Consider the following 12,500-nt stretch of genomic DNA (forward strand, 5'->3'; position numbering starts at 1 on the left):
TCTCTTCCACATTTATTATTACTATTTTTTTATAAGATTGCATGCTTCACACTCTCATGTAATATTTCTTTCCTTTCTTCGTCTTTTTGTGAGAGCTTGGACAATCCACTTGTCCAGGCAAGAAGGCAGCAATGCCTGTTCATTCTGGCGAAGTAAAATAAAATATACCAACCAACCAACCAACCAGCTGTGGAGGAAGAAATGGAAGACGAGATTGCGAAACGACTCCACGCAGGGTGCAGCTGCGAATATGTGGATCATTTCTCCGCACTCGTCAGCTTTTCTTTGTCATTATACCTGCTTACTGCACTAGTTCAAAGGTATTCAAGCTGCCTATTACATTCCCACTCACAAGAACACACAGTTGTGGAATGTATTTGGATTATTTACAAAGAGAATAATGGACGTGCAAAGTAACAAGATAGAAAGAAGAACAAACTCAGACACAGGAAGTCTGAACTGGAGTGCGCATGCGCAGAGCATAGCGTGCAAGCAAACATGCGCAGAGCCTAGCGTGCTTACGCGCACATACAAACATAACAATCATCCCCCTTAAGAGAAGCAATAGTAAAGCGGAGATAATTATGATCAATATTCAAATAACAGCCATAGCGTAAAGGTAGCAGTAAAGCAGTCACATCTCATTAATAAGCCTAGATGGTGACTTCGGTGCACGGGCTGATCGGCGCGGTGCAACAGGGTCTGCAGACGGACTGGGAAGTGCAGACGGTTCGGACTCGTTGGCAGCGTCTGGTACTGACGGCTGCAATGCACTATCGGGTTGAATCAAAACCGGTGTGCCAACATCACTGCGAGGAAGAACAGCATCGGGTGGCGCTGTAGAATGATGACGGAGATGATCTACATGGACATGTCTTTCCTGCTGACCAATGCGAACAATGTACGAGACCGGACCTAGCTTCTGTACAATAACGCCAGGTAGCCACTTAGGCCCGCTGATGTTGCGAGTGTTCAATACAAGTACAGTGTCCTCCACCACGAAATGATGACCTTGACCTGGCTGTGGCCGTGCTTGACGTTCACGCTGTGCAGCTGCAAAGTTGGGCTTTAAGCGTGCCAACTTGGTGCTCGGTAATTTCCTGAAGAGCAGACTAGCTGGGGACACATTCGTTGATGAATGGGGCGTGTTACGATACATAAACAAGAAACGGTGCATCTGGGTCTTCTCAGACACATCCGAAGGACGGGACTTCAGAGCACGCTTCAACTCCTGGACAATGCGTTTGACTTGTCCGTTACTAGCTGGGTGGTACGGCGGTGTACACTTGTGAACAATACCACTCTCACGGCAGAAACGCTGGAACTGGTGTGATGTAAATTGAGGACCATTGTCACTCACGAGGGTCTTGGGTATACCAAACGTTGCGATAAATGTTACCAAACTGTCAATCGTCTGCTGAGTAGTGGCAGTGGATCCAAGCTTATATGCGTCGATCCACTTAGAGTATGCATCCACGATGACGAGATACTGCTGGTTGTTGAATTCTGCAAAATCCACGTGAACACGCTCAAAAGCTTCTGTGGGATACACCCATGGGTGGCTGGCATCCTTGCTAGGTGCTTTAGCTAGAGCTTGGCAGTGACTGCATGATGACACTAGAAGCTCAATATCGCGATCAAGGCCAGGACACTAAACAAAGCTGCGTGCTACTGCCTTCATTCTGACAATGCCAATATGGACAGAATGCATCTCATCCAGCAGCAAACGGCGAAACACTACTGGGATGACGGTACGGCCACCACGAACTACACAGCCCGACTCTATGGTCAGCTCATGACGAATCTTGTAGTATGGTCGCGTAGCGTCGCTGATCTCAGCTAGCCATCCGAACTGTAGGTACTGCAGTACTGGAGCAATCTCACTGTCCTGCTTGCTAGCATCTGCAACATCACTAGCATCAATTGGCAAATCCTCAGTAGGATCATGGGCATGCTCGTTGACAGCACTGACAATTGCACTCTCTTGTGCGGCTGTCAGCTCCATAGGCACGCGTGACAAGCAATCTGCGACAGCATTGCTACTACCAGAAATGTGCTCAAACGCATAATCATACACACTAAGAATGACAGCCCAACGCTGTAAACGGGAAACAGCAGTGGCAGATAAACCATACTTCTCACCAAAAATGTGCAGCAATGGCTTATGATCAGAGAATAGAACAAAAGAGCGACCAAACAAATAAATGTGTAAACGCTTAACTGCAAACACAATGGCTAAAGCTTCACGCTCTATCTGCGAATAGTGAGCCTCTGCCTTAGCAAGCGAACGGGAAACATAGCATACAGGCCTCCGGTTGCCATCAGCATACTCATGCATGAGACACGCGCCAATGCCGTAAGGCGAAGCATCGCACTCAACGACCACTTTCTCATTCACATCAAAATGAGCTAGCACTGGGGCACTGGTGAGCATACACTTTACCTGAGCGAACACCTTCTCACACTCATCTGTCCAGTTCCACGGAACACCTTTGCGGAGCAAGTTGTTGAGCGGCTTCAGAACACTGGACATGTCGGGTAGAAAGCGGTTGTAGAAGTTGACACAGCCTAGGAATGACTGCAACGCTTGAACATTCTTAGGTGCTGACGCCTTCAGGATAGCCTCGACCTTGTCCTGATTGGGCTCGAGACCGTTCCGGCTGATGCTGTAGCCCAAGTAGCGTACACGATCCACACGGATAGCACACTTCTGCTTGCGAAGACGCACACCACGCTCTGCTAGCCGCGCTAGCAGCAACTTGAGCCGCCGGTCGTGCTCTTCGACATCGCACCCAGTGATGAGAATATCATCATAGAAGCAGACGACACCAGGAATGTCGTGTAGAATCTCATCCATTGTCTTCTGCCAAATTGCTGGGGCACTGGACACGCCAAACGGAAGGCACTGGAATGCGTAGAGACCTCGATGTGTTGTGATGACGCAATACTTCTGACTGCGTTCCGACAGCGGTAGTTGTGCATAAGCTTGGCTAAGATCCAGCTTCGTAAACACTGATCCTCCAGCTATCTGCGACAACAGGTCGTTCGGATTTGGAATCGGGTGAAGCTTGGAGGTGATGTGCGGGTTGATCGTGACCTTGAAGTCCGCGCACATGCGAATGTCCCGATTCTGCTTCCTGACAATCACAATAGGTGAGGTCCACTCTGCTGACTTGACGGGCTTGATAATGCCTTCTTGCTCCAGCCTGTCAAGTTCCTTATTGACAGCAGGACGCAAAGCAAATGGCACGGGTCTGGGGTTGCAGCACTTGGGAGGGGCACCGTCGTTCAGGTAGATCTCAGCTTCACGATCACTCACTTTGCCCAGACCATCACGAAATACTTCAGGGTACACATCCTCTGCTGCTGGCTCACTCGCTGCAGTGGCGTTCACCCGGTTGAACATACTCTGCCAGTCAAGTCTCAACTGTGATAGCCAGTCGCGTCCCAGCAGCGGATGGCTGCCTTCACGTACTACGATGACCCGCGCACGAACATTCTGCGCGCTGTAGCGTACATCAACATCTGCTTCACCAACAATCGGCAGGACTGAACCATTGTAGGTCTTCAGTCGCACAGAACATTCACGCAAGGCAACATGTGTCCAATGTTGCTCCCATACGTCTTGCGGCACCAAAGTGTACATGGATCCGGTGCCCACCTCCAAATCCAATGGAGTACCGTTGATCTGCACTGTGGTGATTAGCATGTTCGATGTTGGCTTCCCAGCTGACACTTGGCCAACACGAAAACTATCAGACACCTCGTAGTCCGTGACTTCGCGCACATGATGGGCGGCAGTCTGCGACGCTGATCCTGACTTGCAGCACTTAGCGAATTGACCTGTCTTGCCACACTTCCTGCATGCCTGTCCCTTAGCTGGACATGAAGCATCTCCGGATTTGTGTCCCTTGCGACCGCAGCTGTGACAACTGACATGTGTACCAGCAGCTGGGTGGTGTCTGCCTTGGCCCCTGGCCTTGCCCTGGTGCTGGCCTCTCCTGGACGTAACTGCACTGACAGCATGATCACTCGCGGACTCCGATGCTCCAGCTCCAGCAGAAACAGTACGACTAGTCATCATCTGAGACTGTGACTGTGCATCCTCCCAGACGCGACAGAGCTCCAATGCTCGATCGACTGACAACGACGGCTCAGACAATAATTTTTTCTTCAAGTCAACATTCCTCACCGTTGCTACGATTTGGTCTCGGACTGCCTCATTGGTCTGGCGAGTGTTCTCAAAGGAACATAATCTAGCCTGCTGCCGTAAACGGCTGCAGAAATGCGCCGTACTCTCTTCTGCTTGCGGAACCAGCTGGCGAAACACATGCCTTTCGTAGGTAGGGTTTGCTGGGGCTGCGAAATGCGCGTCCAAAATTCGCTTACATTTCAGGTACTCGTTATCATTCGGGGTCTTCTGCTCCTCTGGCAGAGCATCGTCAGGGTCAAGTAGGTCATCAATAATGTCTTGAACCTGTGGTCCCGCAAAGTGCAACACCAATGCTCTTGACCGCTTCTTGTTCGAAATGTCCTTGCCCACTAAAAAATACTCAAAAGACTTCACCCACTTCCGCCAACGGATGGACACCTGGGAAGCTGGGCCTGACGTATCAAAACTCTGAAGACGCTTGTTGTCTTCCATCTTCGTCGCCAATGTTACATTCCCACTCACAAGAACACTCAGTTGTGGAATGTATTAGGATTATTTACAAAGAGAATAATGGACGTGCAAAGTAACAAGATGGAAAGAAGAACAAGCTCAGACACAGGAAGTCTGAACTGGAGTGCGCATGCGCAGAGCATAGCGTGCAAGCAAACATGCGCAGAGCCTAGCGTGCTTACGCGCACATACAAACATAACACTGCCCACCCACCTTAGAATGCTGAATATTCAATGTGCACATACATCGTATACATACATTGCACCAATTTGAAGTACATCTTGTATTTTGGTGTATACACCCGTTTTTGAATCGGAATATTGCACTTTTTCTTGGCTGAGGTCCTTCAGTAGATGTGTTTCAACAAATTTCCAACCAAAAATGAATTTTTTGAAACTTTTGACCCAAAGGGCTGATTTCGCTGGTTGAGGCCCATATCATTCCGGAAATTAATACTTAGTCCGCGTCATCGATATTGTCGCTTATCTTTCAGCTTTGTTTATATGTCGCCAATGCTTACTTGGCAGCCCATTTCATGCCAATTTTGGTTAGTAAGTTAGTTTAGATAGAGTTTGAGTGGATTTCGAGAGCGACGGGTGGGTGATTCTAATTGATACAGCGCCGCATCAAATATATAATATCTTGTTACGCTGTGCAGGCAAGAGCAGCGCAAGCCACAGGAAAGTAATGCGCTACTCGGAATCAGCTCCATTTTGCTGAACGGCCGAGATCGCTCACCTCAGGGATAGCTCGTCAAGATGAGATCTCAGCTTCCTCACCTCCAACTCAGCGCTCGGAGTATCCAGCGCACCGTGGAGATTTGCAAATACTGTACACGTCGTCGTCGTCGTTCAAAATAAAATCTTGCAAAGAAAGGCGTCTGATTTGAACCACACAGGCTGTCGTACTGCCCACGCAAAGTCCTATAGAGAAGGCGACCATCACGATCGACTTCGGTTTAGATAATAGCCAGGCAGAGGAGAGGTAGAGAGATGAGCTTGCAAAAGCAAGAGAGTCGATCCCAAGCAAAACATATTTGTCACCAGCGTCGAGAGCAGCGATGAGGAGGACCGAAAAAGTAGGAGCCCTTCCTTGGACAATAGATTCCTTACAGCTAGTTGTCATTCTATACCTTACCGTCCATCGTACCAAGTTTTATCACTTCAAGTGCACGCGTTCATGTCCAAAGTCTAAGTTCAAATTGTCGAAAGATAAGCGACAATATTGCTGACGCGGACCAAGTAAAATATTTCTGCAGGTCAAAACCGAATTTTATTATTATTATTATTATACGCATTCCCGCATTGAAGTGTAGCAGCAGTATGCTGCGTCCACAGCTTCGCTTATGCAGAATGGCTTGGGTGAGAGGAGAGGGGAGAGAAAGCAACAAGGCAACCAACATCTATGAAATTGGTCACAATAACATGAAGAGAACCAACCTACATAATTATGCATGATTGCACAAGAATGGAGACGACCAAATATAATGGCTATAATCATTGTGCCACAAAACCGGTACACAGGAGATCTGACGACAATGTAACGAAACATAAAACTCAGTTACTCAATACAGGTTCCACTAAATTACAAGAGAACAACGCTACAACGTTAGAATTGCCGCTAAATTATCGCAAGTGTAGAGAACGAGTCCAATACAAATGAAAACCATGAACAGACTGTCTCGAAGTTATTTTGGGAACAAATTGTACTACATGACTGTACTTGCTGATTCTGACGCTGACGGTACACGAATTTGAGTTGAATACTCACGAAGTCTTGTACATGCACATCATTATGCGCCGGTGTTGTGGAGTAAGCAGGTACGTCAGTCACCAATCCAGCTTCAGCTCCACGCTCGCTTCAGCAGAATGTTGCCCTCATTTGCTTTGCCTCCACACGGATAGACGACCAGCGCAGAATCCCGCAGTTCCGTGGCCGTAAGGTCTTGATATTCGCCGTTAGCGCCGTCAAGTCTCAGTCCACCTCTCACACCAAGCTGCCCTATAAAAACCTTTCTCTCTCCATTGGAGTGCTCCCCAATTGCGCGAGGAGACTAGAGAAATTCCTCCGGTGAGCGAGGAAGAAGAGCGGAGTTACCCAACTCAACCGACCTTTTTTTTAGTTAATTTATAGAGGAAAAAAGGGACCAAAGAACTACAAGTTAGGCTATAATCTTCTATAAATTAACCCTTGGCTCTGCATCCGAGTCCATATATTTTATTGAAAAACATTAATGTATGCCAAAGTTAGTGTATGACTTCTGCATGTGTTGTGTACATCCACTGGATCTGCAATATGGAGGTGTGTAATGTGAATGTGTGTGTGTGTGTGAGAGAGAGAGAGTGTGTGTGTGTGTGTGTATGTGCGTGTGCACGCACGTATGTTTGTGTGCGTGTGTGCGAGATGTGTGTTCTTTGTTTCCGGGTCTTGAACATACTGTCTGTTTACAGGATGGTCGATTCTAGTTGCTGCCCTAATCACCAGTGTACCACTTTGTGATGGTAAGGATATGTGCGTCATTACATCTTTGAATTTTTCAGATGCTAGTATGCCACGCACTGCAAAGAATGGGCACCCACTATGACATGGCAATTGCTCTGACAGTCCTTATCACTATACATAGCTTTTTCTTCCCTGAATCACTCGAATTTCACTAGCAGTAAAGCTGGGCAGAAGTGATTGTTTTTTTTAGAACAAATCGGCCGCTCAGAGAGAGGGTCCTCCTCTGAATATGTAGGAAATTTGGCACAAACTCCAGTATTCGTGGGGATTTATGGCAACGCCTCGGTCCAGCTATATCCGGTGGCAGTCTGAACAAAACTAGGAGATTCAGCCTTGTACTTTTCTATAGCAATATCTTTAAACTAAAGACAAGTTCACTTTAATTGTAATTTCTGCGGCACTAATACCGCTTATAGCGTTAATTGACTTAGTGTCAGTCATCCGAGGTGTTCTGTGTGCCGTGATATTGATATGCTGGCATGGTGTGTGCAGGTCTGGTTCCAGTGGAGTTGAGCGCTCGGTCACTCCCTGGAAGTCTAGCGTACACAGTCTACTACCTGAATGGATCAAGTACAGCACATGTTGGCCAGTTCTATTTGCCAGAATGTAAGGCTACTGGACTGGCTGCTGGTGGTGATGGTAGTGCTCAGTATTTACGACTTACTAATGCTGACACCGGTACAATTATAAATGAACAGGGCGCACTTAATCTTGCGCCTGCTGGCAGTACACCTACGCTGCACTGGAACACGTCATCGCATGCTACTCTGGACCCGACCTGCACTGGCCTGTACAAGTGTTCTACGGACCAAGTAGAGTCACCACAGACATATCGACTCAATGTTGTAGGTATGTGCTCAATGACTGTGTACATTGCTGACAGGGTTAGAAAGCTGGGCATAGGTATTCCCTTTGTTACGACAACAGGCTTGCAGCCTAATGCTGGAATGGGATATGACAACTGAATACCAATCTCTTACCAGTGATTTAGGATTAGTAGAGGAAATCAGAACCCCCACCAACACACACACATGCTTGGTGCTGACTTTAATACACGTTGTCTTGATATGTTCGATAGTCTAAGCCAGGGGAAAGACATGGACGAGGTTGAGGAACACTTGTCATGACTGACACACAGCAGTACTTTTCCAGCTAGCTATGAGTACAATGATAACAAAGGACTATGCACCATAGCACTGGATTCTGGGTTCACAGCAAGCCGGGAACTTTTTTATTCATTTTATTTTTTACTATGTTCACATTCCCAGCTCGAAATTAATAACGAAAGACAATGGTACTGAGACTAGGACGAACGTGACAACTATTGAGCAGGGGCTGCACAGGGACTATAGCTGTCTATGGGTAATTTAGTCCAAACATTCACATGTGTACAAAGTAGGGCTGAAACGGTTATACCGATTACTCGGTATTGACATGTTAGAAAGTATATTAATAAAGTAGAAGACATCACAAGGAAATGAGTTATGAAGCAACTACCCACGACTGTAACAAGATAATAAGCAGTCAAAAAGTGGGATAACGGGGCACAAAATGACACTAGAAAATGTATCAAACGAGTATTTTAGTTGCTATCGGCTTGAAAAAGCACAAATTCTAACGACGACAGGCAATATTTCTACCTTGGATGCATTGGGTCGCGTCGAAAATCATTTTGACGTACGCACCAGTGCACTTGATACACTGCGCGCACGCACGCTCGGCGTGGAGTTTGCAGTGCGGGTCAACCATCTCAGCACTTCACACTTGTCATGCAGGATCTACCTTGTGTCAGCGGCCGATAATTTACTTTTTTATTCTATTTTTTATGCAGTGCATGCAGGTTACTGTGCAGAAGTGGCAACACATTTTTTTCGCTAGTAAATACTTTCTTGAAAAGGGAAAGAACATGATTGACTAGCGTTTTGATAATTGTCGTTTGCCTTGCTAGTGGACTCACCTTTTCTCGAACACTCGCCTTTGCCAAGGTGATCTCCAGCAAACCGAGGACTGGAGTGTCGGTGAACTTCGAGCGTGGTGTAGAGAAACATGCTTCTGTTTGAGCGAAGAAAACACATGTTCTATCGGTAGAACAGGATGGGGTACTTTTTCTTCACTCACCTGGAGTTTGAGAACCCACCGATATTCCGACTAGGATTATACACCCATCAATTGATGTAGTGTGGACACCTTGTTTTCATGCAGTCACTGTAACAAGCTGTCCACTGTCTCTCATTTTTCTGCTAGTCCCATTGTCTTCTCTTGTTCTTTACAGTTCCCCCACATATTATAGATTTCGACACCCCCGCACATCTGGTTGGCAACATTAAGTACACCGTGACATGCACGGGTCGTGGATACCCAATGCCGACGGTGAAAGTGTTCGCCAACAACGGTGTGGAATTTCCCGGTGTGAATATCAAAAGTTGTACTGGTGGTGTGTGTACAACGTTGCGCGTGGCATCACTGAATGGCATTAGTTACACAGCTGGCACCATGGTGAACGCTACATGCTCTGTGGATATCAACCAACCGTCATTCAATTGCACTGCAGCTCAGACTGCATCCTTGCAAACAGCGTGCATCAGTGCTGCTAAACCAGTAACACAAAGCAAGACTGCTCGTGTTTCCGGTAAGCATAGACAGTATTTCTCTAATGAAATCAAATCTAAACACGCAATGCGGAGACAATAATCTTAAAATAAAGCAATGAATACAAACTGTGTACGTACTCAATTCACAATCATAGCCAAGATTAAAGTGTTCCAGAACATTTTCTTATCTTAAAATCAATGGAAGCTCGTTACTGAAGGGAATGAATAAAAGTATGAGGATTTATACAGTTGAAGTGGCAAAGAAAAGGTACAAGTAAGACTCATACTCGTCACCAGCTCCTTCTTGTTGGCTGCAGCTGCCAGAGCAAGTTGCAATGAACACCTGACAGATGTACGCATTGAGTTTAGTTTTTGTTTTGATTCGAAGCGATTCTGTCAAAGGATTAAAAGGTATTATGTAAAGGATGCGGTAGTGTGCATAAAGGTCTATGAGGTCTATGTGTGATTGGTAGAGCAAATTTAATCTCTGATGATGAACCAATAATGGTACCAGGTCATGAGCAGCTAGAAAATGCTACAGCTAGGAACAAAACTGATATGGACTTCTAAGGCAAGCGACACTCAGCTAGAGCGGATCTCCCAATATCTGAGCTTCTCTTTGCGTACTTGGAGATGCGTTTTAGCTGAGTTTGAGTCCAGGAAATACCTCAGGATTTCTTTTCAGTTGTGTGCCTAGTTCATGAAGATTACAATTATTCAAAATTTTGTTCAGTTTATGGACTTCCGACAGTAATCCATACGCATTTCTCCTTGGTAGTAATTTTCACAAATTTTCACTCCTGCATCTTTTCAGATGAATGTTCTGGACTGGCACCACATCATGGATATCAAGTTGATGCTCAACTGTATTCCACAGCCATTGGAACTACTCTTGACGTATCATGTGCTGCCGGCTTTACTAGTATGGATAATATCACCTCTATAACATGCCAGGGAGATAGAAGGTGGACAACTCTTCCTGTTTGTTCAGGTACGTGGCGCAGGTCAATGTGCACAGCACGACCACAACCAGGTACTGTAAAATCGTGTAGAAGAAGGTTATAATACTTTTTGCAGGGCATACCACAGCCATTGGAACTACTCTTGACGTATCATGTGCTGCCGGATTTACTAATATGAATAACATCACCTCTACAGCATGCCACGGTTTGATTCTGAGACAGGCTTCCATACAAAACAGGTGATGGCAACACCTAAACTTCGTTATGTGCTGACGGTGTACAGGTCCTCCCTCGTTAGTAGATAATCTCTGGGCCATCGAAAAAGTTATCTTATAAGGAAATTTGTCTTGTAACAGGACTGCAGCTAAAGGTGAAATTGGGACTAATTCATACTTACCTGGGCTACCCTCGATACAGCATAAATTATCGACGCTTCAACTTGTTATAAGATAATTGAAAATCTCCAACATCGCTCTTCCTAGGACGTAGAAGATCGTCCATATACCTTTCACACTGAAAGCGCACGTCGTTCCAAATACTACATGCACCATTGTCTGTTTGTCTTGCACTTGCATGAAATTGTATGTAGTATTTGGAACGATGCGTGCGCTCATTGCGAAGAACGAAATTACACCTACCCTTAGTAGAAGCAATCTTATCTATTTTTTTCAGTGCCGAGAATGTGAAAATCTGTACTTAGGTACAACCTTCCAGCACCTGGGCGCACGCATCCGTCAACATGTGCTGTCAAGTCTTGTCTTTGTAGAGGCTGGTTGTATTTCGCAGAAATTGCTACATGGATGCAAGAAGAAAATCGTCCCTCCATAACCCATGGCCAATGTTACGTTTCTCTGACCTGCATTGTGCCTGTTGCATTTCATTGCGTGTGTTCAGTTGGGTTGTATCAGTCATCAGGGTGTTCCGCTGTGTGTTGTTGTATTGGTCACCTGACATGGTATATACAGGACAGGTTCGTGTGCGCATGAGAGCTATTGCACTACCTGCCCGTACAGCGTTCACAGTCTACTACCTGAATGGATCAAGCACAGCACAGGTTGGTCTAGGTTATTTACCATCGTGTAGGGCCAAAGGAATCAATGTTGGTGGTAACGCTCAGTATCTACGACTGACTAATACCGATACCGGTGCAATTTCAGCAGAACGGGGAGGTTTTACTCTTCTACATACGGCCGCTACAACACTACTCTGGAACACTTCAGCACATCCCACTCTGAACCCAACCATCACAGGACTGTACAGGTGTAGTTCAGATGTAGGAGATGTCACAGGGACATATCGACTCAATGTTGTAGGTGTGTGTGCACGTGTTAACTGTGTGTCTTTCTAGCATGGAGAGAAAGCTGGGCATATTTATCATTGGTGTTAGACAAAATACTCTATTGCTTCAATGGGAAATGCCAACATGATGGTAGTATTCTTCCAGTGCTGTATGGTGAATAGAGTGACTCTGCCCCCCCCCCCCCCTCCCCCACACTATTGGAGTTGACCTTGATAGACGTCGCCTCAGTATGTTACGCGATCCCGGTCAGGGAGAGACGTAATGGAATCACCAATTGCTGGGGCATTGGCACCCTGAACCATAACTGGTTCAGCATTTAGTGGGTAAACGTTGGAAATATCATTGAAGAAGTTTTTATTTACAATAGTAACAAACAATTGTACCTACTTTGGCAAGTTGGGAGAACTGTTACAAAAGGCCAGTGAGAAGGCAGCTTTTGCCTGTGCCTATGGTGAAGTAAAATAACGCTAATCAACAACAG

The 12,500-nt window shown here is 46.1% G+C and overlaps 1 protein-coding gene and 1 long non-coding RNA gene across 2 annotated transcripts in view; both read left to right on the top strand.

Annotated features, from left to right (window-relative positions):
* The window catches only part of LOC135812704 (uncharacterized), a 10,737-nt gene extending 3,586 nt beyond the window's left edge, over nucleotides 1-7,151 (top strand). The window contains exon 3 of the long non-coding RNA XR_010552926.1: nucleotides 7,115-7,151. This is a non-coding gene — a long non-coding RNA (uncharacterized LOC135812704). The remainder of the gene's footprint in view (nucleotides 1-7,114) is intronic.
* A 3,435-nt stretch (nucleotides 7,152-10,586) lies between these two features.
* LOC135813022 (uncharacterized) overlaps nucleotides 10,587-12,500 on the top strand; it is an 11,704-nt gene continuing 9,790 nt past the window's right edge. The window contains exons 1-2 of the mRNA XM_065326240.1: nucleotides 10,587-10,748; nucleotides 11,685-12,032. Of these exons, the coding sequence (XP_065182312.1) occupies nucleotides 10,682-10,748; nucleotides 11,685-12,032 (415 nt within the window). The 5' untranslated portion in view covers nucleotides 10,587-10,681. The remainder of the gene's footprint in view (nucleotides 10,749-11,684; nucleotides 12,033-12,500) is intronic.

The sequence above is a fragment of the Sycon ciliatum genome, chromosome 3 (genome assembly GCF_964019385.1).
Source record: "Sycon ciliatum chromosome 3, ocSycCili1.1, whole genome shotgun sequence".
NCBI classification, from domain to species: domain Eukaryota; kingdom Metazoa; phylum Porifera; class Calcarea; order Leucosolenida; family Sycettidae; genus Sycon; species Sycon ciliatum.